The sequence below is a fragment of the Mustela nivalis genome (genome assembly GCF_964662115.1).
Source record: "Mustela nivalis genome assembly, chromosome: 7".
NCBI classification, from domain to species: domain Eukaryota; kingdom Metazoa; phylum Chordata; class Mammalia; order Carnivora; family Mustelidae; genus Mustela; species Mustela nivalis.
This window is the reverse complement of record NC_139026.1, coordinates 7,781,966-7,806,508: the sequence shown is the minus strand read 5'-3', so window position 1 is coordinate 7,806,508 and position 24,543 is coordinate 7,781,966. Positions and strand designations below refer to the sequence as shown.

At 43.6% G+C, this 24,543-nt stretch overlaps 1 protein-coding gene across 23 annotated transcripts in view; it reads left to right on the top strand.

Annotated features, from left to right (window-relative positions):
- TNRC6B (trinucleotide repeat containing adaptor 6B) overlaps positions 1–24,543 on the top strand; it is a 261,328-nt gene that overhangs the window by 223,285 nt on the left and 13,500 nt on the right. For all 23 annotated transcript variants that reach the window (XM_082739930.1, XM_082739924.1, XM_082739919.1 and 20 more), the window contains 10 exons: positions 6,054–6,185; positions 6,460–6,555; positions 6,727–6,916; positions 13,261–13,398; positions 15,615–15,791; positions 17,454–17,600; positions 17,867–17,962; positions 20,875–21,099; positions 21,532–21,602; positions 24,140–24,279. In XM_082739930.1, the coding sequence (XP_082596056.1) occupies positions 6,054–6,185; positions 6,460–6,555; positions 6,727–6,916; positions 13,261–13,398; positions 15,615–15,791; positions 17,454–17,600; positions 17,867–17,962; positions 20,875–21,099; positions 21,532–21,602; positions 24,140–24,279 (1,412 nt within the window). The remainder of the gene's footprint in view (positions 1–6,053; positions 6,186–6,459; positions 6,556–6,726; positions 6,917–13,260; positions 13,399–15,614; positions 15,792–17,453; positions 17,601–17,866; positions 17,963–20,874; positions 21,100–21,531; positions 21,603–24,139; positions 24,280–24,543) is intronic.

The window sequence follows — 24,543 nt, the reverse complement described above, 5'->3', positions numbered from 1 at the left end:
TATGTAGCCTTCTATGACTTCTTTCACTTGACAGTGCTTCTGAGATTTCCCCATGTTGATCTGGGCAGTTTGGTTCATGTAGTCTCTGTTACATGAATATACCATCGGTTATTTATCTCTTCCACTACCAGTAGACATTTGGGTCGTTTCCAGATTTCTGCTATTACGAGCAGTGCTGCTATGAATATTCCTATATTTGTCTCCTAGGACGAATTTGTTTCCTAGGGTACTGCTGGATCACACACATGTTTTACTTTGAATGGTGGTTTCTTTAGCTAATTTCAAGGGATAGGAATATTGGAGGTGGGTGGGAAGCATGGGCTCTTGGCAAACCATGGCATACATTCTCAAGACTGAAGAGAAATGGGTTGATCGGCAGACTAGCTCATTTGTTCAGTAGAGCTTTTAAAACTGAACGGAGAAGTGGGAAGAAAGGAAGGTTCTGACAATGGCTGTTTCTTTGAGAGGTTGGCAGATTGGAAAACAGAATAAGCAGAATAGATTTCCCATGAATCATAGAGTCCTTTCCCTTCGAAAAGGAAATGAGAAACAATGCTGATGGCCTGGGAGCAGCACTGTCCCATAGAAATAGAACACAAATCACATAATGTAACATAAGGTTTTTGGTATCCACATTTAATAAGATAAAAAGAAACAGATAAAATTCCATTTAAATATATATATATATATATATATATATATATATTCTTTCTTTTATAAGATTTTTTTTTAATTTATTTATTTGACAGAGATCACAAGTAGGCAGAGAGGCAGGCAGAGAGAGGGAGAGGAAGCAGGCTCCCTGCTGAGGACCGAGCCCAACACAGGGCTCCATCCCAGGACCCCAGGATCATGACCTGAGCCGAAGGCAGAGGCCTTAACCCACTGAGCCATCCAGGCTCCTCAACATATATATATATTCTTTAACCCAGTATAGCTACATTACCATTTCAACCTGCAATCAGTGCTTAAAGGTTATTATTGAAATTTTTACTTTTTTTTTCTTTTTTTTTAAATATTAAGCCCGTCGTGCTGACCGTAAAATCAGTGTGGAGGCACAGTGCACAGGAGTGGATGCACATGCTGAGCTCACAATTGCTAGGCCTCCAGCTATTAACACAGAAAATCCAACAAGCATTCCCATTGGTTGGCAACCCTCAGCATCTCTTAGAGAGTAGAGAGGAAACAGCTGGGAGAACTGTTACTTTAACCCAAAATACATCCCAAAATGACAGCATTGATAGGCTGAGTGAAAGTGGCTGAGATCTTGGAAGAAAACGAGTTGGTGAGCCCGGACAGGAACCATGACTTCAGATATTTCTAGACTAGAAAGTATGAAAGGAAAGGTGGGCAGGTATTCTTGAAACTGGTAGAGACGGGGACTCAGAAGCACCAATTTAACTCGTTATGCTAAAGAAAGACCCAGTGGAAAGACCCAGTGGGTCTCTGGTGAGAGCTTTCTGATGACTCAGATTTGATTTTGTTTTATCTTATTTTTTTAAGATTTTTATCTATTTATTTGACACAGAGAGAGAGATCACAGGTAGGCAGAGAAGAGGAAGCAGCCTCCCCGCCGAACCGAGAGCCTGATGCGGGGCTTGATCCCAGGACCCTAAGATCATGACCTGAGCCAAAGACAGAGGCCTAACCCTCTGAGCCACCCAGGCACCCCTGACTCAGATTTTAAAGGGGTATTTTCAAAAGATGGAAAGTAAGGGTAGCAAGCAGGGATGAATATGTGTAAGAGTGTGTTGGGGAATTGCAACATAAACAGAATTGCAAAACAGCAGGCATATTGAAAGAGCTTTCAGCGTTCAGTTTGGTGCGGTTCTGGTGACTGGGAAAAGAATCCCTGCTTTGGACTACTTGTATTTGTATTAAATGATTAAATAGAAATTAAGTGAAAATAAAGTTTTTACCGCTTTTGTCTTCTCTATTAAGAACAAAGATGTTCAACCAAAAGGGTTAAGACAAATTAAATCCTACAACAGAGAAAGAATTTGTGAAAAGAATTGCTGAGCCCTTCTGTGATCTTGGAGGAAGTCTGGGGATCTTCAAGGGGAGTTTAATAATGACAACTCCTCTTTCTTGCACAAATCCTGAATTTTTAAGACAAGATGAAGGCATGTGGGGCCAAAATATCCCCTTTACCACTGGGAAAGCTGATCTTGGAGTATGTGAGCTTCCTAATCCTGAATTACAAACTTAGACAGCAGTAACTGGAAGAGGGCCACCTTCCCTGTAGGTTTACTGCCACCAAGAAAGGGCAGGATGCCTGGAGTGTGATGAGAAGGTGAGTCCCCTCCCCAACAAGGAAGTGAGGAGAATGGGGATTTTTTAAAATAATTTTTGAAACAGTAAGGGAAGTGGCTTAGACTGATGAACTTGGTGCCAATTCTAGGCAAGATTCTAGACTAGATATCAAAAATATAGCTTTTTGAGCATTTGTGATAGGAAATCAAGAATCATAAATTTACTAATAAGTCTTAACTGATTTTCTTTATTAATCGGTTAAAAAAATCACAGATTATAAGAATGATAGAGTTGTTGTCAAAATCCTTATTTTGACAAGCCATTTGACAAGCTGTCTCTTTGTTTTAGATAAGATGTATAAATGTAGGTTAAGTGCTGAAACAGTTGTGTGGATTAGTAAATGATTGACTATTCCCAGCCCGATCACTTTCAGTTGGAAAGAAGTTTTTACAGACATGCTGATAGGTTATCTTAAGCTCTATCACGTTCCAGATTCCCACCAACAACCAGATAGGGAAACGCAAACTGGGAATAAGTGGAATAATAGGTTAGAAAAGAATTCGGTGGAGTGACTGTTAATAAGTTAAAATATCATATTCACGGGGTACCTGGCTGGCTTACTACGTGAAGCGTGCCAACTCTTGATCTCAGGGTTATGAGTTCCAGCCCCACACTGACTGTAGAGATTACATTAAAAAAAATTTTTAGGCAACTGAGTGGCTCAGTCAGTTAACTGTCTGCCTTTGGCTCAGTTCATGATCCCAGAGTCCTGGGATTGAGCCCCACATGGGGCTCCCTGCTGAGCAGGGAGCCTGCTTCTCCCTCTCCCTCTGTTGCTCCCCCTGCTTGTGCTCTCTCACTCTCTCTCCCTGTCAAATAAATAAAATCTTTTTTTTTTTTTTTTTTTTTTTTTTTAATTTAAATCTGGTGCGCCTGGATGGCTAGGTCATGATCTTAGGGTTGTGAGATCAAGCCCCACGTCAGCCTCTGCACTAGGTGTGGAGCCTGCTTACGATTCTCTCTGTGGGATGTTTGGTGGCTCAGTTGGTTAAGAGTCTGCCTTTAGCTCAGGTCATGATCCCAGGGTCCTAGAGTTGAGCCCCACATTGAGCTCCTTGCTCAGCGGGGAGCCTGCTTCTCCCTCTGCCTCTTCTTCCCCTGCTTGTGCTTTCTCTCTCTTTATCTGTCTCAATATCTGACAAATAAATAAATAAAATCATTTAAAAAAAATTCTCTCCCGGGCGCCTGGGTGGCTCAGTGGTTAAGCTGCTGCCTTCGGCTCAGGTCATGATCTCAGGGTCCTGGGATCGAGTCCCGCATCGGGCTCTCTGCTCAGCAGGGAGCCTGCGTCCTCCACTCTATCTCTCTCTGCCTGCCTCTCTGCCTACTTGTGATTTCTCTCTGTCAAATAAATAAATAAAATCTTAAAAAAAAAAAAATTCTCTCCCTCTCCTCCTTGCACTCACTCACAAACAAAAACAAAAACTCTTCCTAAAAAACCCAGGTGTGCCTGGGTGGCTCAGTGGGTTAAAGCCTCTGCCTTCAGCTAAGCTCATGGTCCCAGGACCCTGGGATCGAGCCCCACATCGGGCTCTCTGCTTTGCGGGGACCCTACTTCCTCCTCTCTCTCTCTCTGTCTGTCAAATAAAAAAAGAAAATTAAGTCTTAAAAAAATAAAATACCTATTTAATAGGTATTTATCAAGCATCTACTATATGCCATGTACATAAAGATAAGATCCTAAGTTCAAAAACATAAATTAGTACAATTCAACCTGCTTAAATATTACATAGGAGAGCAAAACCTAAAAATATTACAGATTTTAATTGACAGTAAGTTTAGTGTGTGATTGGGAGTTAGGGTGCGATCATCATAGAAACGGAGATCTCAGGCATTGTTAAATAGAAGTCTGGCTTTTAACCCAAGGGTTAGTGATGGCCAGGTCTACTTAGTACTCGACTGCTCTAGAAAATGACTCTCTCTGTCTTGGGCTGTGCATTGAGAAATTGGATGAGATACGCATGAAAGAATTCCTCGTGTTTGGTCTGAAGATGAGACACAAAGAGCTATAATCGTCTCCCGACATTTGGAGAGCCGTCCCTGTGGAAGGATACGAGCATTTATGAAGTGCAGTTCTAAGCCTTTGATGTGGATTAACTCATAACATCCTCAATCACCAGAGTTAATATTATTATTCTAATTTTGGAGATAAGGAAAATGAGGCTCAGAAGGGCTAACAGTCACACACGTTAGCAATGGGAGCCCGTGCAGTCGGCCTGCAGCCCCAACACGTGACCAGTGTGTGGCCCCCCCACCACAGAAGGTTCATTTTGTTCTCTGTGGCACCAGCTGATTCAGTAGGTTCGGAGAACGAAAGTGCAGAGTAACTCACTCCAGCTCCGTGCAAACGTCTTAGACCAGCAGTCTGAAGGTGCGAGGGAGTCTTCTCTCTGTCCCTGAAGGTTCTGCAGCCCAGCATAGCTCACTCCTGAAGACCATGGAGAAGAAGCAGGTTGAGTCATCTGACCGGTTAGGCTCCTCCACTCTGCCTCTCTGTGCCTCCCAGTGTTTGGTGTGAGAAGTCATGAACTGAAACTCCAGTGTCTCCCACCTACAGGCTAATGTATATTCCTTATGTGTATAAGGAATTTATTTATTACTTTTGTGAAGTTTGATATACTTTGTTTCCGTTTCCAGTAACAATTTCTCAGGTAAAAGTAATATTGTCATTAAAACTTTTTGTCTTGCCGAACTCTTCCTGATTGTAAGTTCATAAATTTTATTGTAGAAAAATTTAAAAACCTAAATAGAGAATTTAAAAGCTCTTTTTCTTTAAAAAAAAAAAGGATTTTATCTTGGGCTGACTGGGTGGCTTAGTCGGTTAAGCATCTGCCTTCTGCTCAGGTCATGATCCTGGGATCCTGGGGTCAAGCCCTGCATTGGGCTCCCTGCTCAGCAGGGAGTCTGCTTCTCCCTCTCCCTCAGCCTGCTACTCCCTCTGCTTGTGCTCTTTGTCTGTCAGATGAATAAATAAAGTCTCCTTAAAGAATTTAAAAGCAGATGGGGCGCCTGGGTGGTTCAGTGGGTTAAGCCACTGCCTTCGGCTCAGGTCATGATCTCGGGGTCCTGGGATCAAGTCCCGCATGGGGCTCTCTGCTCAGCAGGGGGCCTGCTTCCCTTCATCTCTCTCTGCCTGCCTCTCTGCCTGCTTGTGATCTCTCTCTGTCAAATAAATAAATAAAATCTAAAAAAAAAAAAAAAAAAGAATTTAAAAGCAGGGGTGCCTGGGTGGCTCAGTGGGTTAAAGCCTCTGCCTTCGGCTCAGGTCATGATCCCAGGATTCTGGGATCGAGCCCACATCGGGTTCTCTGCTCAGCAGAGAGCCTGCTTCTCCCTCTCTCTCTCTCTCGCCTGCCTCTCTGCCTACTTCTGATCTCTGTCTGTCAAATAAATAAATAAAATATTTTTAAAAAATTTAAAAACAAAATAAAAAGATTTTATCTTTAGGTAATCTCTACCCCCAATGTGGGGCTCGAACTTAGAACCCCCAAGATCAGGAGTTGCACACTCCATCGACTGAGCCAGCCAGTTTCCCCTAAAATTAGCTCTTAACTATCTCACCACTCAGAGATAACCGTTGTTAACACTTTAGTGTATTTCTCCTGATCATTTAATATTTTCCACAAATACTTGTCAAGGAAACCATGGGTACTTGTTTTAGACCTATTAAGACCTTCTTACAGGAAAAAAGTTTTATTGTGGCAAGTTCTAAAAAAATTCATCTTTTTTTTTCTTGTCAGGTTTCTGCCTCAATGCTCAAGCAGTTTCCCAACAGTGGCCTGAACCCAGGTCTTTTCAATGTGGGGCCCCAGTTGTCTCCTCAACAAATTGCCATGCTGAGCCAGCTTCCACAGATTCCCCAGTTTCAGTTGGTGAGTAGCAGGTTTTCCTCCTATAGCTTAAAAAAAAAAAAAAAAAAGCTATTTGCTTCCCCCCGCTTAACTTTGATTTGCTTGGTTTTATGCATGTTTAAGGGTCATATGAGCTCAGCTAGAGGTAGATGTGCCCAGTAGACCAGGAACTGGGTGGTCCTTCCCTCCTAGACACTTGATTCAGCCACTGTGCTTTGGTGCACAGCTCCCTAGGGTGTCTCAGTAAGTCGAGCTCAGGAAACTTTGCTCCTCTCTCCCCTCCCCTGTTTTGTAGGCATGTCAGCTTCTCCTGCAGCAGCAGCAGCAGCAGCAGTTGCTACAGAACCAGAGGAAGCTTTCTCAAGCCGTGCGCCAGCAGCAAGAGCAGCAGGTACGCGGGGTTGGCAGGGTCCCTCTAGTGCTCTGTGTGAGCACTGCAGCTCGGGCCCCTGAGAGCCCAGCACCAGCCGCCTGCGGTCTCTGCTGGGAGGGTCAGGGTGCTGGCTTCTCATGTGTCCGTTTTCGCTCCGGTTCCCCCTCGCTCTGGCCTCCTGGCCTCCAGCTGGCTCGGATGGTGAGTGCGCTCCAGCAACAGCAGCAGCAGCAGCAGCAGCAGAGACAGCCTGGCATGAAGCACTCGCCCTCTCATCCCGTTGGGCCCAAGCCACATCTGGACAACATGGTACCCAACGCTCTGAATGTGGGGCTCCCAGACCTTCAAACCAAAGGGCCAATACCTGGATATGGTTCTGGTAAGTGGTCAGTAGTGCAGATCACCTTTAACAAAATCCGCCAGTCACGCGCTGAGCCTCTGGTGGAGCTCGGGCCTCCTTAACCCCTGTTTGCGCAGCAGCCACACGAGAGAGAGAAGGATTCTCACCCTGGCCTTCCAGCCGATAGTCGAGAGTTCTGATGGCGTCTGAAAGCTGACCACACGATGAGTAAATCTCAGAGCTGTGCTTCCGACTTCTCTGGGTCCAAGGGAGTCTTTTACTATTTTCAAATGACAACCTGCTCTTCTGCCATCAGGAAATTTTTTTTTTTTTTGTAAGATTTTATTTATTTATTTGACAGAGAGAGAGCACAAGTAAGCAGAGGGGCAGACAGAGGGAGAGAGAACCAGGCTCTCTGCTGAGCAGGGAGCCCGATGCAGGGCTCGATCCCAGGACCCTGGGATCATGACCTGAGCTGAAGGCAGAGGCTTAACCCACTGAGCCACCCAGGGGCCCCTGCCACCGGGAATTTTTGAAAGCCAGTTGAAACGTTTGTTCGCGCTGTGAGTGCCACACGCATCTGAAGTTATAATCTGTTAGAATATGTACAGGCTGAGGTGTTTAGCTCTACTGATAAAAGTTCCTTCTTGTGGAGAAATGGAAAACGAAAATGAAGCTCGGGAGACAAACTGATAGAATTCTTCTGATATTAGTATTTCATCTGATTTAAATAGAATTAGCTCAAGTAAGGTTATACCTTTGACATTCATCAAGAATTTGTTGGCAGGCAAACGGTAGCTTTTTCAGAACCGGGGAACGTGTGGTAAGCAGAATCCAGTCCGCGAGGCAACAGTGACTTAAAAATAAAATGTAAAAATTAAAAAGGTACCACACACTACAGTGGGTTTTTTCTCAAAGTGATAAGATTCAGGTTTTATTTTGGTAAGGAAAACACTGTTCTGTGCAAACTCAAAAAATAAGAGTCGGGGAGACCTGAAACCCTTGGCTCCTAGGAAACAAAGCGACTCTGGACACATAGCCCTGCTCTCTGCTCTACTTCTGTGGGGTGCACACTGCCTGCTGGGTGTCCACGTGCGGAGAAGAGCAGGGACTTCCAAGGATGCTTTGATCCTGATCCTGGATAGTTTTAAGGGAATTAATTTCCAGATCCACCAATGGCATTGTTTCTTTAAAATGGTCTGATTGAGAACTGACTTAAATTCAAAATAACCTTTCTTCCACTTGACATAAAAGAAGAGCAAACTCTCCACCAGCTCCTGTCTTACTAAGGCCTGCCCATCTTGGGTGTAGAAATCCAGGGTGCTAAGCAAGGGGGAAGCCTCCCATGATGACTAAGGAAGGTGTCATTAACTCTGTGTTTCCAGGCTTCACCTTCCCTTTTTTTTTTTTTTTTTTTAAAAAGATTTTATTTATTTATTTGACAGAGAGAGATCACAAGTAGAGAGGCAGACAGAGAGAAAGGAGGAAACAGGCTCTCCGCTGAGCAGAGAGCCTGATGCCAGCCTTGATCCCAGGACGCTGGGATCATGACCTGAACCAAAGGCAGAGGCTTAACCCACTGAGCCACCCAGGCACCTCAAGGCTTCACCTTCTTACAACATTTTCTGTTAAGGATGAAATGAAATAAGAACCTGGGTATTTTGGTATGTGTCCGGTTCTTGTGAATTTAGATGCCGTATAGGATAATAAAGCAAGGTAGCTTTGCTTACTGCATCCCCTTTTGGCAAAGAGTATGTGGTTCCCCGAGTAGGGTCTAGTCGTACAAAGCAAAGTGGACATCTGGAAGTCCTGGGCAGCTTTTCCACATGTTGAAAACATGCACAGTTCTTTTGAGCTCTTCAGTCTCATGCTCTAGGGCCATGTCTTAGGTGGAAAGAAAAGTATCTTCCAACAACTTGAGCAACATAGGTTAGTGACACAGATACTCTTAAGTACACAGTTTTTCACAATTTATCAGATAAAACCTGTGAATGGACCTCTTATGTGCTTTTATTTAGGCTTTTTTTTCCCTATGGCTGAAGGATCAGAGTTTTATATACATACAAACATATTACATTTACTGAAGAAAAGGCATTTTTTTAAATCATACTTTTGTTTCAAAATAACTTAAATTTAACTATGCATTATAATCCAAATTAATTAAGGAGAAAAACATACTGACTTACTGATTTATTTCCATTTGGTCATTTATGAAACAGATAAATTTTATTAGGTCTTTATCATATTGTGATCTGACCACTTACAATCTGCTTTATAAAGTATACTTTGCAATTTATTTCACAGTTAAAAATGTCCTTAATTCCTTAATATTATGACATTTATTTGAATTGAAAAATAGGTTTTGGGATTGAAAGTAAATCTAATTTGGCTGCCTATTTTGAATAACTAAATCTATAGCTTTAAGATTTTGATGAGAATATACGTACTGCATACAGAGAGGTTAAATTTTTTTTTTCAAAAAGTGTATAACAAAGATGTAGTAAAATGAATACTATTTCACTTTTCCTACTATTGAGTATTAAACTAAAAAAGACACCTCTGGGTGAAAGAGAGGCACGAACAGTTAAAAGCCTCTTAGTAAGTCCTTAAAAAAAGCCTCTTTTGGTATATTTTCTCAAAATTAAAAAGTTGAATGAGTTTAATGATTCTTTAACTGATCCTTGACTGATTGTTTTTATTTTAAAAAAAAAAATGGTTTCTCATTCTCTGCTTTTAGCAGAATTGAAAATATACCTAGCTGAGTTGTCGGGTTGGTGACCTATCTAAACGTGTTTGAACAGCTGTGTACTTATATGTAAGATTTCTTGGTGCTTTTTGTCTCTCAGAATTTAAAAAGTAGGAATAGTGTGAACTCCCTCTCATCTCTCATGTATAGGTATCTGAACTAATCAAGAAGTAAAGTCCCTCGTCTTATTAGAAAATGTCCTAGGGCCCCTGGGTGGCTCAGGCAGTTGGATGTCTGACTCTTAGCTCAGCTCAGGTCTTGGTCTCAGGGTTGTGAGTTCAAGCCCCGTGCCGAATGTGGAACCTACTTAAAAGGGAAAAACATACTTCCAATAAAATTAATCAAAATTTGGGGGCACCTGGCTGGCTCAGTTGTTCGAGCATGCGATTCTTGATCTCAGGGTTGTAAGTTTGAGCCCCATGTTGGGTAGAGACTACTTAAAAAATATATATATTTGTGTTAAAAGAGCAACTATGGGTGGTTTGTTTCTTTTACAGTGTATTTTTATTATTATAAAAGCACAGATTTGTTTTTTAATCTATAATAAACCTTTTATAATCTATAATAAGAGGAAAAGCGGGAAAGAAAGAACTAACATAGACAAAGAGTGTGAAAGAGGAAATCCCAGTTTCCTCAAGGAGGTGGCAGCTGAGCCAAATGGTAATGATGAGGAGTCAGTGAAGCAGCGTGTGTGGCAGAGAAGGTAATTCTGGCCAGGATGGATAAGGGGGGCCAAGGGTTGGATCTGTAGGAACGACAAGATAGGGAAAAAGGAGGTACTGGAGACACGATCCCCTGAGAGAGCAGGAGGCATGTCTTATTCCTGTTTGTCCCTCAGCTCCTCACAGAGCCTGGCACAAATGAGGCTTTCTGTGGGGGTGCGCTGACCTGAACTGAAGGACTGTCGGACGGGAGCTCAGGTTCTGTGCTGGTGAGCCCGAGGGTTACTGGGAGGTCGCTTGGTGGACCGAGGAGTGTGGTTTTGATGAAGTAGCAAGGACAGAAAGGTCTGGACGTTGCTGGGCTTGGAGATGTGGTGCCTCACAAATGGCGTAGAGGTTGTGAGTCTTGCCCATTACTCTGGGGCATCGAAGAAAGATCCAGAACCATGTGCAGCCTGCGCTGATTCTTCCTCTCCCGGTTTTGGGTTCAGAGGTTAAACCTTTCAGGACAGTTTTATCCCCTGCTCTCCGCACAGTCCTCTGGATGTTTCCTTCCCAAACCTTGTTCCTTAGTTAGGATGCTGCCTTGCTTTGATGATGTTTGATTCCCAAGTTTCTAACCAGAAAGATGCCAACCTTGCTTAAGGTTCAGATGGAACTGCTCAAACTGTCCCCTCATCCCCTCGAGATGTATAACTCTTCATAATTTTCTACACTTCATGTGTCACAAAAGGACTCTAAGCAGCTGAAATTAAATAATTATAATTCACAGTGGGTTCTAAAGACATTTCAGAGCAACTCTAAAGAAAAAGTAATGTGGGGGCGCCTGGGTGACTCAGTTGGTTAAGTGTCTGCCATTAGCTCAGGTCATGAACCTGGGGTCCTGGGGTTGAGTCTGACGTCAGGCTCCCTGCTCAGTGTGGGGGCGGGGGGGCTGCTTCTCCCTCTCCCTCTGCCATTACCCCTGCCTGTGCACTCTCTCTCTTTGTCAAATAAATGAATGGAATCTTTAAAAAAAAAAAAAAGAAAAGAAAAGAAATATGTAAGGAATGGTTCTTTTCTTCTTACTAATCGTCAGGTTCTTTCTAGTCTTCACCATATAATCCAGGGTTATTCCCAAAAGCTCTTCCTCCATGGTTGGAACCAAGCTTTCAAATAGCTGGGATCCAGGCACTTGGCGTTGGTTTTCTCTGTCAAAGGTAGAGGCGTTCCTTGCCCAAGGAGCAACCCACTTAGGCCATTAAAGCTTCCGTCAGAGAAGGGCTTTATTGCTTTCAGCCCTGCTATCCTCCAGTCTCATTTCATTTCAACTACATAGGAAAACAGAAAATACCTTAAACTCTTCTTTAAAAAAAAAAAAAATCAGTTAATTTGAAGTATTTCCAGCTTATGCCAAGAATTTCTGCTCCCCGCCCCCATGCTCCAAGTAATCACATGGACTAGTAAAGTTGCTTACAAACAGTGCGAAGCAGTGTTCTTTATATTAATAGCAACATTTTAAATATAGGTCAAGGCTTTAGGAATGATTTGAACTGGATTTATTATGCATTTATAAAACTGACTCTGACAACTCAGAAGCACGGGGAAAAAACGTGACCTGGGATTTGGATAATCAGTAGAATCTCAGAGCCAGTGAGGCACCACACATGGTTGGAGGGTCAAGTGGGTACAGCGAGAAGCGTGGCCTGGCTGCCGTGGCACATCTTCTCCAGAACCAGCAGATGGGGTTTGGCTCCTGTAGCCGCCTGAGCTTTCGCGTGACGGGACCCCTGCTCACCCCCCTTGCAATGGCTGTTCTGTGCTCACTGCGGTCCCTCCTCAGTCTCCCTCTGGCTGTTCATTGCTCTTCCCCTCCTCTGTTTCGTTTGTGTATTTTAGTACTTTATTTTGCTCTTTATGTTGACATTATGATCTACAGTGGGTGGTGGGGCCTGGGAGACCCTGTCAGCAAGCCTCTCATGCTCATTCTCCCCTGTTCCGCCCGGTGCAGCAGGAAGTCATGACCCACCTATGCTCGTGCTAAAAGCCTTGACACCTGAGGCTTACCTGGGGTTCGTTGCAGAGTAACCTCTGAACCTCTCCTTCATTGCCTGTTGGAGCTCTGGGGTCTTGTCACTGCATAAAGATGTCTTACAAATTGATCTCCTGTATCTGCCTTGATCTCCGTGTGCCCCATTCTTACACTTTTTCTAAAATACGAACTTTTTTTTAAGTTTACGTATTTTTAGTCATCTCCACCCAATGTGGGGCTCAAACTCATGACCCTGAGATTAAGAGTCACTTGCTTTTCCAACGGAACCAGCCGGGCGCTCCCTAAAATACAAACTTAGTTTTCTCTTTCTCTCACTTGTTAAAAAATGTCTTTATCTCCCGCCTTAGGAGAAAAAGGCCCAAAGTCCTTGGCCTAAAACATAAAGAACCTACAGAACATGACTCTCATTCCCCCTCATCTCCTGTCACCCTGCCTCACTTCAGCCATGGTTAGCCCAGCACTAGAGTCACACTGAACTCCTCATTCCCTATGTACCAGATTGTCATCAATTAAAGCTTTCTGCTTGGTGTCCTTGACTTAGCTGCATACCTGCCATTGGCCCTAAATCAAATATCCCTTCTTCTGCAAAGCCTTTCTTCAGCCACACACCCTCACCCTCATGGCTATTGTTCTGCCATATTAGTTTGATGTGTGGAGATGGCACTTTGAGTTGGCGAATTCCTGGCCCCAGCATTCTGCCTGGCTCAGGCGTTAGCTGAAGGAGTGAGTGTTGGGGAGTCCTGCACAGTTTCAGACCTGCACAAAGAGCCATTGCTTTCTTGAGCAAGCAAGGGCCAATTAATTTTGAATCAAAATCTCTGAGTGAAGAAACTTTTTGTGAATGAGTCTTTAAATGACAAATGAAGTTGGTTCTATCTCAGATCTCTTGGTTGCTGATACTAGAAATATATAGGAAGATGTAAAATGTGGTTCTCTGTTTTAGGCTTCAGCTCTGGCGGCATGGACTATGGCATGGTTGGTGGGAAGGAGGCTGGAACAGAGTCTCGCTTTAAACAATGGACCTCCATGATGGAGGGACTGCCCTCTGTAGCCACACAGGAAGCCAATATGCACAAAAATGGTAAGAGCAAGCAAAGCCTTACGAGTTGGAGCTGTACAGCCTTCCCAGGCCTTGATGTTACATCACATCCTGTAAAATTATTTTAAAGCACAAATCTTTAGCTTTTTCTTGATCTCTTGATTTTTTTCCTCCAAATCCTATGATCACCTGTGAGAGGCAGGTTGGGGTTGTGTATATTTCAAATTATAAGAAACTTAAAATGCTGGCGGTAATTAAGGGGAGCAGAATTTCCCACCTGTAATGGGATTGAGGACAGTAGCAGTGAAGTCGAGAACCCATTAGGATGAAACCCTAATATTTGGGCTGAGAGAACAGAACCCCTTTTTTTTTCTTTTTTGAAGGTATAAGAGATCACAACAAATATCATGTTGATTACTCGAATCCTTTAGTCTCCAAAAGATAGATAACAGATAGATAGATAACATGAAATTTGAACGGTCCACAAAGCTTTCTTGTTCGTAATGAATTAGTGTCCGCAAGACAGGAGCTGAGGGACATCACAGGCTTTGGTTGTGAACCGTGGGCTCTTCATTTCCATCATTCTCTGTAAATGCTTCTCTGTGTCCCTGTAAAACAGATAAAAGGTCTTCGAAACTTCCTTCAGCCTTTGCTTCAGTGTTTATTTTACTGGACAGTAATTCACGTGGACTCAGCTGTAGCCCTGAGAACCAGGTATAACCGGGTGTTGGGCTGGTCCGGCCGCAGTTCCCTGGCAGACCTGAGCGCCTAAGGTCTGAAAACTTCCAGGGTTCCTTTATCAACCACTCTTGAACGTGTCAGTCCGAGAGACAGTGAGCTGGCCACACGGAGCTCCTCCTTGCTCTCCCTGTGTGCTTTCATTTGATTTCATGCCACGAAATCAAGAATGATTTACTGAAATTCTAACACCTATCTCTAGACTGAATAATTCAGGCCCAGCATTTGTAGCTTTGGGCGCTTATCCTGCTTCTTTAGGCTGGTGATTCATCAGGTCCCCTTGTCCCCAAAGACATGATTGGTGCATGATAATAAACACGAAATGTCATGTGAGAGGATAGCTAGAAGTGTAAACATCTACTTGCCTTCTCAGAGCTGGTAGATACAGTGCTCCCCGTGTCCTCAGCCTTCGCCACGGTAATTGAGCGCTTCATTTCCTACGACTTCAGTGTGATGTGCCCTTGAGTCAGATTTCTGTCAGCGGCTCCAGAAATGCAGGCGATGTCTTAGCAGAGCGTGGAGGTGGTTTTGATAATGCTCCTACTGGGCCAACGCAGGCAAATTATTTTAATCAATATTTACACAAATATTTTAATACATCATGCTGGAAATAATTTTATCTGTTTATAAACAGCATCCTGAGGGGAGATCAGGTGACACAATGCAGCATGTAAAATTCATTTGAGAAAGAAATAGGGTAGTATCTCACAGAGGCCCAAAGTTTTATTGAAGGTGAAGATCCTTTTTTGTTAGATTAAGAGAACTTTTGAGATTTCAATGTTCTTCCTGCCTCATAGCATCAGAAATGCATAAAAGGGGCACAGACAGAACTGCCGAAATCTCTCAGGAAGAAAGTTACAAAAGGATTGGTTCTGCTTTGTGTGGGGGGCCATGGGCTGCAGAGCTGCAGGGTTCCTGCTCACGTGCTGGAGAGACCTAAGGCGGGACTTCATCTCATGGCTTTGGAATTCAAAGCAATCGCAGATGCTGTTCTCTCCAGTGGGCTCCCTCTGTCTATCTGCTTCTTCCAGCTACTTGAGGTCTGACAAGCACGGAAGAACCTGGGGCGGTGGCAGAGGCTGGGGGGAGGCATCCGTACAAGTGTCATGAGAACATATCCTGTGTACCACGGATTGTGTAGTGTTTTTCCCCATTTCTCATTCTTGAGTCATCAGTATGGAAACTGGGGAGAACGATATGATTCATCGTTGATGAAAGTTTTGTTAATTTCTTAAACCATGGAATTTTAAAACTGAAAGGAAGATTCGAGGATGAGAAAAGTGCTGTGTGCTTCAGTGAGACCCCAGGAGGCTCAGGAAGGTGAAATGGATGGTTTCTACTCATCTGCTTGTGAATTGGATACTGGCTCGCCAGGGTGACCTCTCGTTCCAGCACCTCTTTTTTTTTCCCTTCTAACTGCATAAACATCAGAATACTGTTCTCTGCTGAATAAGAGACTTGACAAGTTATGTTCATAAGAATCCTTTCTGGGTGTGAATGAATTTCCTCTCTCCTCTCAGGCGCTATCGTGGCCCCTGGTAAGACTCGAGGAGGGTCACCATACAACCAGTTTGATATCATCCCGAGTGACACACTGGGTGGCCATACGGGTCCTGCTGGTGATAGCTGGTTACCTGCCAAATCTCCACCAACAAATAAAATCGGAAGTAAATCCAGCAATGCCAGTTGGCCTCCAGGTACTGTCCAGGCCATGTTTTTTTGTTTTGTTTTGTTTTGTTTTGTTTTTTTCCTGGTGTATCGTTTGTTTTTAATTCTTAATCTTGGGTTCTGGGCAGATTGCTTTTGCCAGTTATTAAGGCACTTACTTTATTTTTTCATTTCGTAATTACTGTCTGATAAGAGACAGGCATGGTGCTATGGGAAAGATAGGACATTCACAGTAGATGGGGTCTCCTCCGCTCCTTCGAGTTCAGTCAGGAAGGTGAGGTATAGACGCTGGTCCCCCACAAGGCAGGTAACTGTGATGAACACTGAAGAGGCACGGACGAGCTATAGGAGGTCAGAGGAGTGGAATTTGGAGATCAGAGAAGGTGATGTGGGAGCACTGGCACTGTGGCATTCCTCCGTGGGTAGGATGCCTTGTAACATGGGATCTTCTGAAATGTCCATGTAATTGACTTATTTATTCATGAAGCAAGTATTACCAGTTAGGTCCCAGGTAGGCAATAATGCTGCCGTGAGAGTCTTTGTTACTTTTTTCCTCTCTTTTTATTTTGATACAATATTTTCATTGTAAAAATTTTTCAAATTTAGTTAAGCAAAAATACAAAATCCGTGTGTCTCTCTCTAAACCTCTTCCTGTATGGCCGTGTTTGTAATAGGAATCCATTTCGTTTCCTCCCATTGAAGCTCGTATAATGTATATTGTTTGCGTGTAATGCTCTATCTCTCCATCATGATTGGGAAAACAAAAGCTTGTAAATCCTATCCCATGGCTTTGAGTAGGATTTAAATTAACTGATTAAAAAAAATTGCAGACACGTCGTCCACGTATTCTAGGCTTTCTCGTGATAAGCCAGCTCATTCCTGCTGTTTGTCCCTGGCTGTTCCACATCACGGTGGTCGCTTGCGTTGTGTTTTCTTTTGTGTATCTGAGCCAATTTTCGGTGAAATAAATGGGAGAAGTCACTCATCTCCAACCCAGATTTTCTCCCAGTTCTTGTTCTGGATGCCCGGACAGTTCTCCTGAGCACCGGGTTACTTACTCCTGACTTTGCTGCCCTCAGGCCCGAACTTCCTGGGAGCGGGAGGAGCGGCCGCCTGGACCAGGCACTGATGAGCTCTGGTTCAAAGCCACAGAGACCGAAAAAGTCAGCGTGCTTGATGACATAGAGGTTCTGGCACAGTACTTGTTCGGGCTGAGTGTTTTGTGTTTTGTTTTAAGATTTTTATTTATTCGACAGACAGAGATCACAAGTAGGCAGAGAGGCAGGCAAAGGGGCGGGGGAAGCAGGCTCCCCGCTGAGCAGAGAGCCCAATGCAGGGCTCGATCCCAGGACCCCGAGATCATGACCCGAGCCAAAGGCAGAGACTTAACCTACTGAGCCACCCAGGTGCCCCCGGGCTGAATTTTTTATCTTTAATTTTATGTTAAAAGTCTGAACTAAAATAGATTGAGTATTCTACTTTTCACAGATCTATGTCTTATATCAAAAACTAACTTGAGGGGCATCTGACTGGCTCAGTCAGAGGAACATAGGATTTGATCTCGGGGTTGTGAGTCTGAGCCCCACACTGGGCGTAGAAATTCCTTAAAAATAAAATTTAAAAAAGAAACTAGATTTTTATCATTTTTTTGAACAACCTCCTACCTCTAATATTTGTTCTCCTTCTTTCAGAATTCCAACCAGGAGTGCCGTGGAAAGGTATCCAAAACATTGACCCTGAATCTGACCCCTATGTCACCCCAGGAAGTGTGCTGGGGGGTACAGCCACATCTCCCATTGTAGATACTGACCACCAACTTCTGCGGGATAACACCACAGGTAAATGAGTGAGGCATCCTTTGTGTTTATTCAATATCCAACATTTTGTATCTGTCAATCTATGTTTTCATTTGTACTTGCTAATAATCTAATAATTTAATCAGAAAACATAAAAATATGTAGCTTTTCAGGGGTTTTTTGGATACATTTTTAGATACATTTTAATCTTCCATCAAAGGCTAAATACAGTACTTAAGGTTTCACTGGTTATACTGACGTCTGTCTGCAGTATTTTCATCTCATTCTTCTTCCCGTGTCACCCAAAGGGTCTAATTCTTCCCTCAACACCTCGCTGCCTTCACCTGGTGCCTGGCCCTACAGTGCCTCTGACAACTCCTTTACCAACGTTCATAGCACTTCAGGTACAAGTATGACCTCTTTGTTTCCCTTTGGCTAGCACTTTCTCGTCAGGTTCCCCTTGACAAAGGAAGTGGCACTTATTTCTTAAGGACGACTTCAATATAAGCTAACTGGCTAAGTCAGCCAAAATGGAGGCAGACCTCTTCTGTTGGCCGTGTTCTCAAGGGGCTTCCTGTGGCACAGAGACAGGATGAGACACACAGATTTAGGGCAGGGCAGATGGTGACATAATTGCAGGGAGCCTGGTGGGAGGGCAGAGGTTAAATTTGGTGCCACAAGTGCTTTTCTTGAACCAGAAGGAATCATGGCCATGGGAAGGGCCGGGGAAATCCAGGTTATTATTTCTTAGGCAGCCAATTATGGCTTGCTTTTCTAAAAAAAAAAAAAAAAAATCCTTCCACTTATGGACAAAGGCTACAGGCAAATGGCCAAGGGGGAAAAAAAGAGACCTTCAATTAATTCTACCAACAACATTTGTTGAATTCCTTATGTGTATGTGTGTTACTTTTTTTTTTTTTTTTAAGATGATAGGGAATGACAACTTAATGGATACAATAAAGCCTTTGAAGTCACTCATTCAACACACTGCCTCATAGATTGGTAGAGAGATTATTTCTTTTCTTTTTTTTTTTTTTAATTTTATTTATTTATTTGACAGAGAGAAATCACAAGTAGATGGAGAGGCAGGCAGAGAGAGAGGGAAGCAGGCTCCCTGCTGAGCAGAGAGCCCGATGGGGGACTTGATCCCAGGACCCTGAGATCATGACCTGAGCCGAAGGCAGCGGCTTAACCCACTGAGCCACCCAGGCGCCCCAGAGAGATTATTTCTAATTGGCACCTTGGTCTTGGAAAAGTTAGACCTCAAGCCATTAAAGTCATTAAGGCTTCTGTTCTGTCCAAGCAAAAGCAAATGGAACAAATCCTTAACTACTTTCTAAGACACTGTAGGTGAATGGCTTTACAGATTATCTTCTTTTTCTTTTCACCTCTGTGTCACATCAACAGGGTCACAATTGCCTGTCACGTATTGACTGCTCCTGGAGACCAGGCTGAGCCGTCAGCATGAGTCCTTATCTTACCTTCATCAAATACTGGGAGCAGGTCCTGGCCTTCTCCCCATTTTATCAATGAAGAAACTCAGACTCAAAGAGCTGATAGTTTGCCTCAGGTCTGAGTGAGTGTGTAAGGGCACAACTCAGCAATCCAGGTTTCTGACCACCCTGAATTATACTTTCGTGGGACTTCTTTACACGTAAAAACTCACTTTTCAACCCAACTCTTTTATTCCAGTAACTGCCCGTTGTCTTCAGTTGAACTGTTTTTATCTTTTTGTCTACAGTTGGACATTCACCTGAGAGATGACCCAAGAATCACCTCAGATTTTTTTTTTTTTTTTTAAGATTTTATTTATTTGGGGCGCCTGGGTGGCTCAGTGGATTGAGCCGCTGCCTTCGGCTCAGGTCATGATCTCAGTGTCCTGGGATCGAGCCCCGCATCGGGCTCTTTGCTCAGCGGGAGCCTGCTTCTCTCTCTCTCTGCCTGACTCTCCCCCTACTTGTGATTTCTCTCTCTGTCAAATAAATAAATAAAATCTTTAAAAAAAAAAGATTTTATTTATTTATTTGACAGATCACAAGTAGGCAGAGAGGCAGGCAGAGAGAGGAAGAAGCAGGCTTCCTGCTAAGCAGAGAGCCCAATGCGGGGCTCGATCCCAGGATCCTGGGATCGTTACCTGAGCTGAAGGCAGAGGCTTTAACCCACTGAGCCACCCAGGTGCCCCGACATATTTAAACTGAGTGTATACTTTTCTGCACCCCCCCCCATTATCTTTTCCTAACGAAGTCTTTGCATTCAGTAACTGTCTTGGGTGTTTCCCAGGGGGTGTAGTCTGCAGCCCCATCTCCCATCTATATCTTCTGCTCCACTCTACTTGCTGTCACCCAAGATGAGGGCCAAGTTGAAACACTATGTGCTCAATCTAGTAGTATCCTCATCGGCCCCTGCCCACCTTTCCGGCCTCTTATATCTGCTCCTGTGAAATATTGTTTAGCCAGAACTGGAGGAAAACATACTTGGTACAGATAGAGTTCAGATTGGACATTGGTCTATATTCTCCTGTCTCTCTGAGCCCAACCATTTATGTAAATCCTTCCAGACCTATCTTTGCAAACCCTTACGTGATGGCCAAGCCGTGTCTTCTCTATGTATTGAACATGTGTGATGATGCCTGAGGTTACCAATTCTCTTCTTCTTCTGTTATGTCTTCCCCGGTGAACTCTTGAGAATAACTGTATTACCCACAGCATTGATTAAGTGCCTTTAAGCATCTTAAGCCCTTGGCAAATATTTGTTGATTGTTTTTTGAATGTTGGGGCGCCTGGCTGGCTCAGTCCGTAGAGAATGTGACTCTTGATCTCAGGGTTGTAAGTTCGAGCTCCATATTGGGTGTAGAGATTACTTTAAAAAAAACTTGCAAAAAAATTTTTATTTGAATGTTGATAGCTAATAATCTGGATCAAGAAAAGTACAAATTTCTAATTACTTTTCATTCAGTCAATGACTATTTATAGAATAGTTTTACTAGGGTTCACATTCTACTGTATTCGTAAGACTAATGGTTCTAGGAATACTTCCCTTCAGTTAATCTTCCCTTTCATGTTCTGTTTGACCAAGAAAGTAGTAGAGAATTAGTTATCTTATTAAATCTTCAGTTTATATGTTGTCAATTCAGAGTAATAATCATTGACATTTTTATATTTAGTAAGCTCAAGGGGCAATGTTACTTTGCAATGCTACTCTCAAAATGTTTTTTTAACTATTTTTAGAATTTTATGAATATACACAAATTTTATGTATATTGACAAAAGTGACCGGTCCTAACCTTATTCCTTCCTTAATTTTCTCTTCTTTATAGCAAAGTTCCCTGATTACAAATCAACATGGTCCCCAGATCCCATAGGACACAACCCCACTCATCTCTCCAACAAGATGTGGAAAAACCATATTTCCTCAAGGAACACTACACCGCTGCCCCGCCCACCTCCCGGTCTGACCAACCCCAAACCGTCATCTCCCTGGAGCAGCACAGCACCCCGATCAGTCAGGGGGTGGGGGACACAGGACTCGCGGCTTGCCTCGGGTGAGAAGGATCCGCCAAAAACACAAGGGGTTCATGTTAACACAAAACAACATTGAATGAAATCTTCAGAAGACAGGAAGTCTGGTAGAGGAGAGAGTATCTCTTGAGTGGAAGGTAGCAGTCAGTCTAGGGCAGAGGGATCCGAGAACTCTCAAGGGACTGTTGAAGCAAAAATGATGACCAGCAGAGGGAGAACATTAGGAGGAAAATGTTGTCTTACCAGTGAGGTACACGAGTGCGTAGGTGTAGGAGGTGAAGGAGAAGAGAGCTGGCCGTTCAGTGACAGGGTGGAGGGGGTCAGAGGGCGGTCGAAAAGAGAAGCCCGCGGAGAACAGGAGAGAAGTAGTATGTGGGCTGTGTGAAAGTGTTTCTCACACGTGGCTTCCTGACTTTTTTTATTGCTCTTCCTAATTGTTTTTCTGGTTGCTTCAGCCTCTACCTGGAGTGATGGTGGTTCAGTCCGTCCCAGTTACTGGCTGGTTCTTCACAATCTCACTCCACAGGTAATCATGTTTCCTTGTGATTTTCGAGACAGGACTTGATTGCATTAAGACAGGGAAACTCAGGTGTGGGATGTCGGCAGATAAGAAAGCTTATTAATTTCCTGGTCACTACAGAGAGGTCCAGCGCACAGGAGTGCGCTTGAAGGAGGGCTTGAAGCCTTCTCCTAAATGGGGAGTGTAGGCCCAGCAAGGCTTAAGACTCAATATCTTCCCATTTTTATGCTTCATAAATAATTAACCGTCCCTCTCGGCAGTAGAGGAAATCTGTCAGTTTCCTAGTGTGAATGCCACATGAGTGCTTTCAGTTTTCCGTCTGTTACTCTCTCCTTTGTAGATGGCATTACTAATTTGCTCTCTTCAGAACATGGCCTCTGGGTTGTTTTTACAGTGATGGGTTTCATTTGCTCCAAGCCACTCTGTCACCTTGTTTGCTTGATAACTGACATATTTGCAGGAGTATTACGTTGAACACTCACATGAGATTAAATGAACCCACTGCAAGTGAGCCCATGACCTTCATTTGGACTTGACAGCACCCCCTTTACAACACCTTATTCAAAGGAGTCAATTATGTCTCCTTCCCTTTGACACATAAAATGAATTGTCTAGCATTTAATTCATAAATGGATTCATGCACACTTTAGTAAGCCAGCATGTTCTAGAGTGTTCCCATGGGATATTAATAGGTCTCTGGCCTAATATGTTTGGAATATATACTTGATTAAACAAAATTAAGCAGGTTTCTTCACTATGAGACTTCTTAGATCCTTTAATATGCTAACATGTATTATGATCCTCTGTGGGGAAATACAGCTTCTCCTAAATTTACTTGCCCAGTGAATCTGTTTGTGCAGAGTGTACCCAGGGCTTGTATTTCAGAGTACGTGTGGAGAAGGGTAGTTCATAAATACAGTTAGCATGAGGAAAGATCTGGGTTGGCTCTTAGTCTCCATATCAATTCAGCTAAAAGCCCTAGGTGGGGTTTTTTTTTTAGCTGATAAATGACTGAAGTATGAAGATTTTATATGACTATACTCAGAACTGTATATGCCTCATTAGAACATTTTTAAAGAATTTGAGATTAAGCACGAGTGGGGGGGCTGGTGCAGAGGGAGTGGGAAAAGCAGATTCCCCACTGAGAGCCTGACACAGGACTAGATCTCAGGACCCCGAGATCATGACCTGAGCTGAAGGCAGCAGACACTTAGCCGACTGAGCCACCCGGCATCCCAGAATACGACAACATTCTGAAAGTTTTCGCTCGGTGTGGTGGTTATATGGTTAGGATGAGAGAGACAGTAATGGATACACTGTTTTGAAAGGAACCTGGGGAAGCTAACGAGCTGTCCACTTCTGTTTTATTCTATGAAAAACAGTGAATACATATGTATATGTGTGTAAAATGAATCAAGGGGTTGGCTGTGTTTGTAGTAAAAAGAATTGTTTAATTTTAAAGCTCAAAACTACCTAATAGACTAATCTCCATCGTAGCTTAGAAAGTTTTTAGGGCAAATCTTTTGGAACTTGGATAAATTTACTTTAATTACCTAAAATCTGTTTAGAGGGCATCTCTGCTGAAAGGTTACTTGTGGCATACTCTAGGCCATGCTCATATAGTTGCTTATCATTTTCTATAAAGAAATTTGGTGAACCTACTGGTTTCCATCCTGCAGGGTTTCCGTGGTGAAACCACACAGCGTTTCCACAGCTGCCACCAGTAGCACAAATTTCGAAGGCTGTTCCGATGGTCATCTGTTTTCCTTCCAAAGAAATGAACCGAGTGTTGGACTCCGCAGCCTATCTCAACCTAGTTAAGATCTCAGTACAAATAAGTTGATCAGAGTGAAAAAGTAGGTTTGTTCATCCATGACCTGGGTGAGAGAAACAGTCTCGAATCACTGGACATGAGAGTCTGGCTAACAGGAGGCTGAGGCAGCAGAGTTCACAGAGAAGGAGGCAGAAAGTCTCACCCTGGGTTGGCCACCGTGGGAGTCCAAGGACACCACTATAGTCCGTGAGCTAGGTCAGCCAGCAGCATCCCACACCATGAGGTGTGATTAGCAGTGCTAACCTCTTAGTTCTCTGTGAGATCATTACCCAGGGAAGTGGAGATTACTACACTGGCAGTGATGCCAAGAACTGGGCATGTTCTCTTAAATTCTACTCAGGTGCCGTCTTATTTCTGCTCCCTGAAGCCTCACAGATCAACACACGGTCACTTGTTTACCTGGTCAGGAAAAGACACTGCAGGTTGAATCGTATGATTTGTTTTGAGCTGTGTTTTACAAACGTTTCTATTTCTAGTATGGACCCATTAGATCTTAGCGCAGGGCTTTGAAAATCTCAAAATTTGCCTTTAAGACCTCCATTCAGTGCACTCTTTCCTGCTCCGAGTTCTTCCTTCCTTTCTCCAAGACGCATTTTGTGCTGACACTGTTATTTAACAATCCAGGAGTCTTCTGCGTAAGAACGGCCACTTGCGTTCCCTTCACACCCCACGACCAGGTTTTAATCTCGTGAATGTCATTACCCCTCAGATCGATGGGTCAACGTTGAGAACCATCTGCATGCAGCATGGCCCACTGCTGACATTCCATCTGAACCTAACCCAGGGCACCGCCCTGATTCGATACAGCACCAAACAGGAGGCGGCCAAGGCCCAGACCGCACTGCACATGTGAGTACCCCTCGTGCCCTCACTGAGACAGACACGCATGAAGGTGCACACGTGAGTGGCCTGCCACCTGCTTGACGGGACACAGGTACACAAAAACAGCATCATGGCTTAAGCGACTGCTTGGTACTGAGGGGACTGCTTTTCTCTCCCTAAGCGCGGACTGTCCCGTGCCACTCACCAGTGTCATAGGCCACTCACCAGAATTCCAAAACTAAGGAATTTGTGAAGTCGTGAAGCAGTGAGTAAATGTGGAGTGCCGTGAAA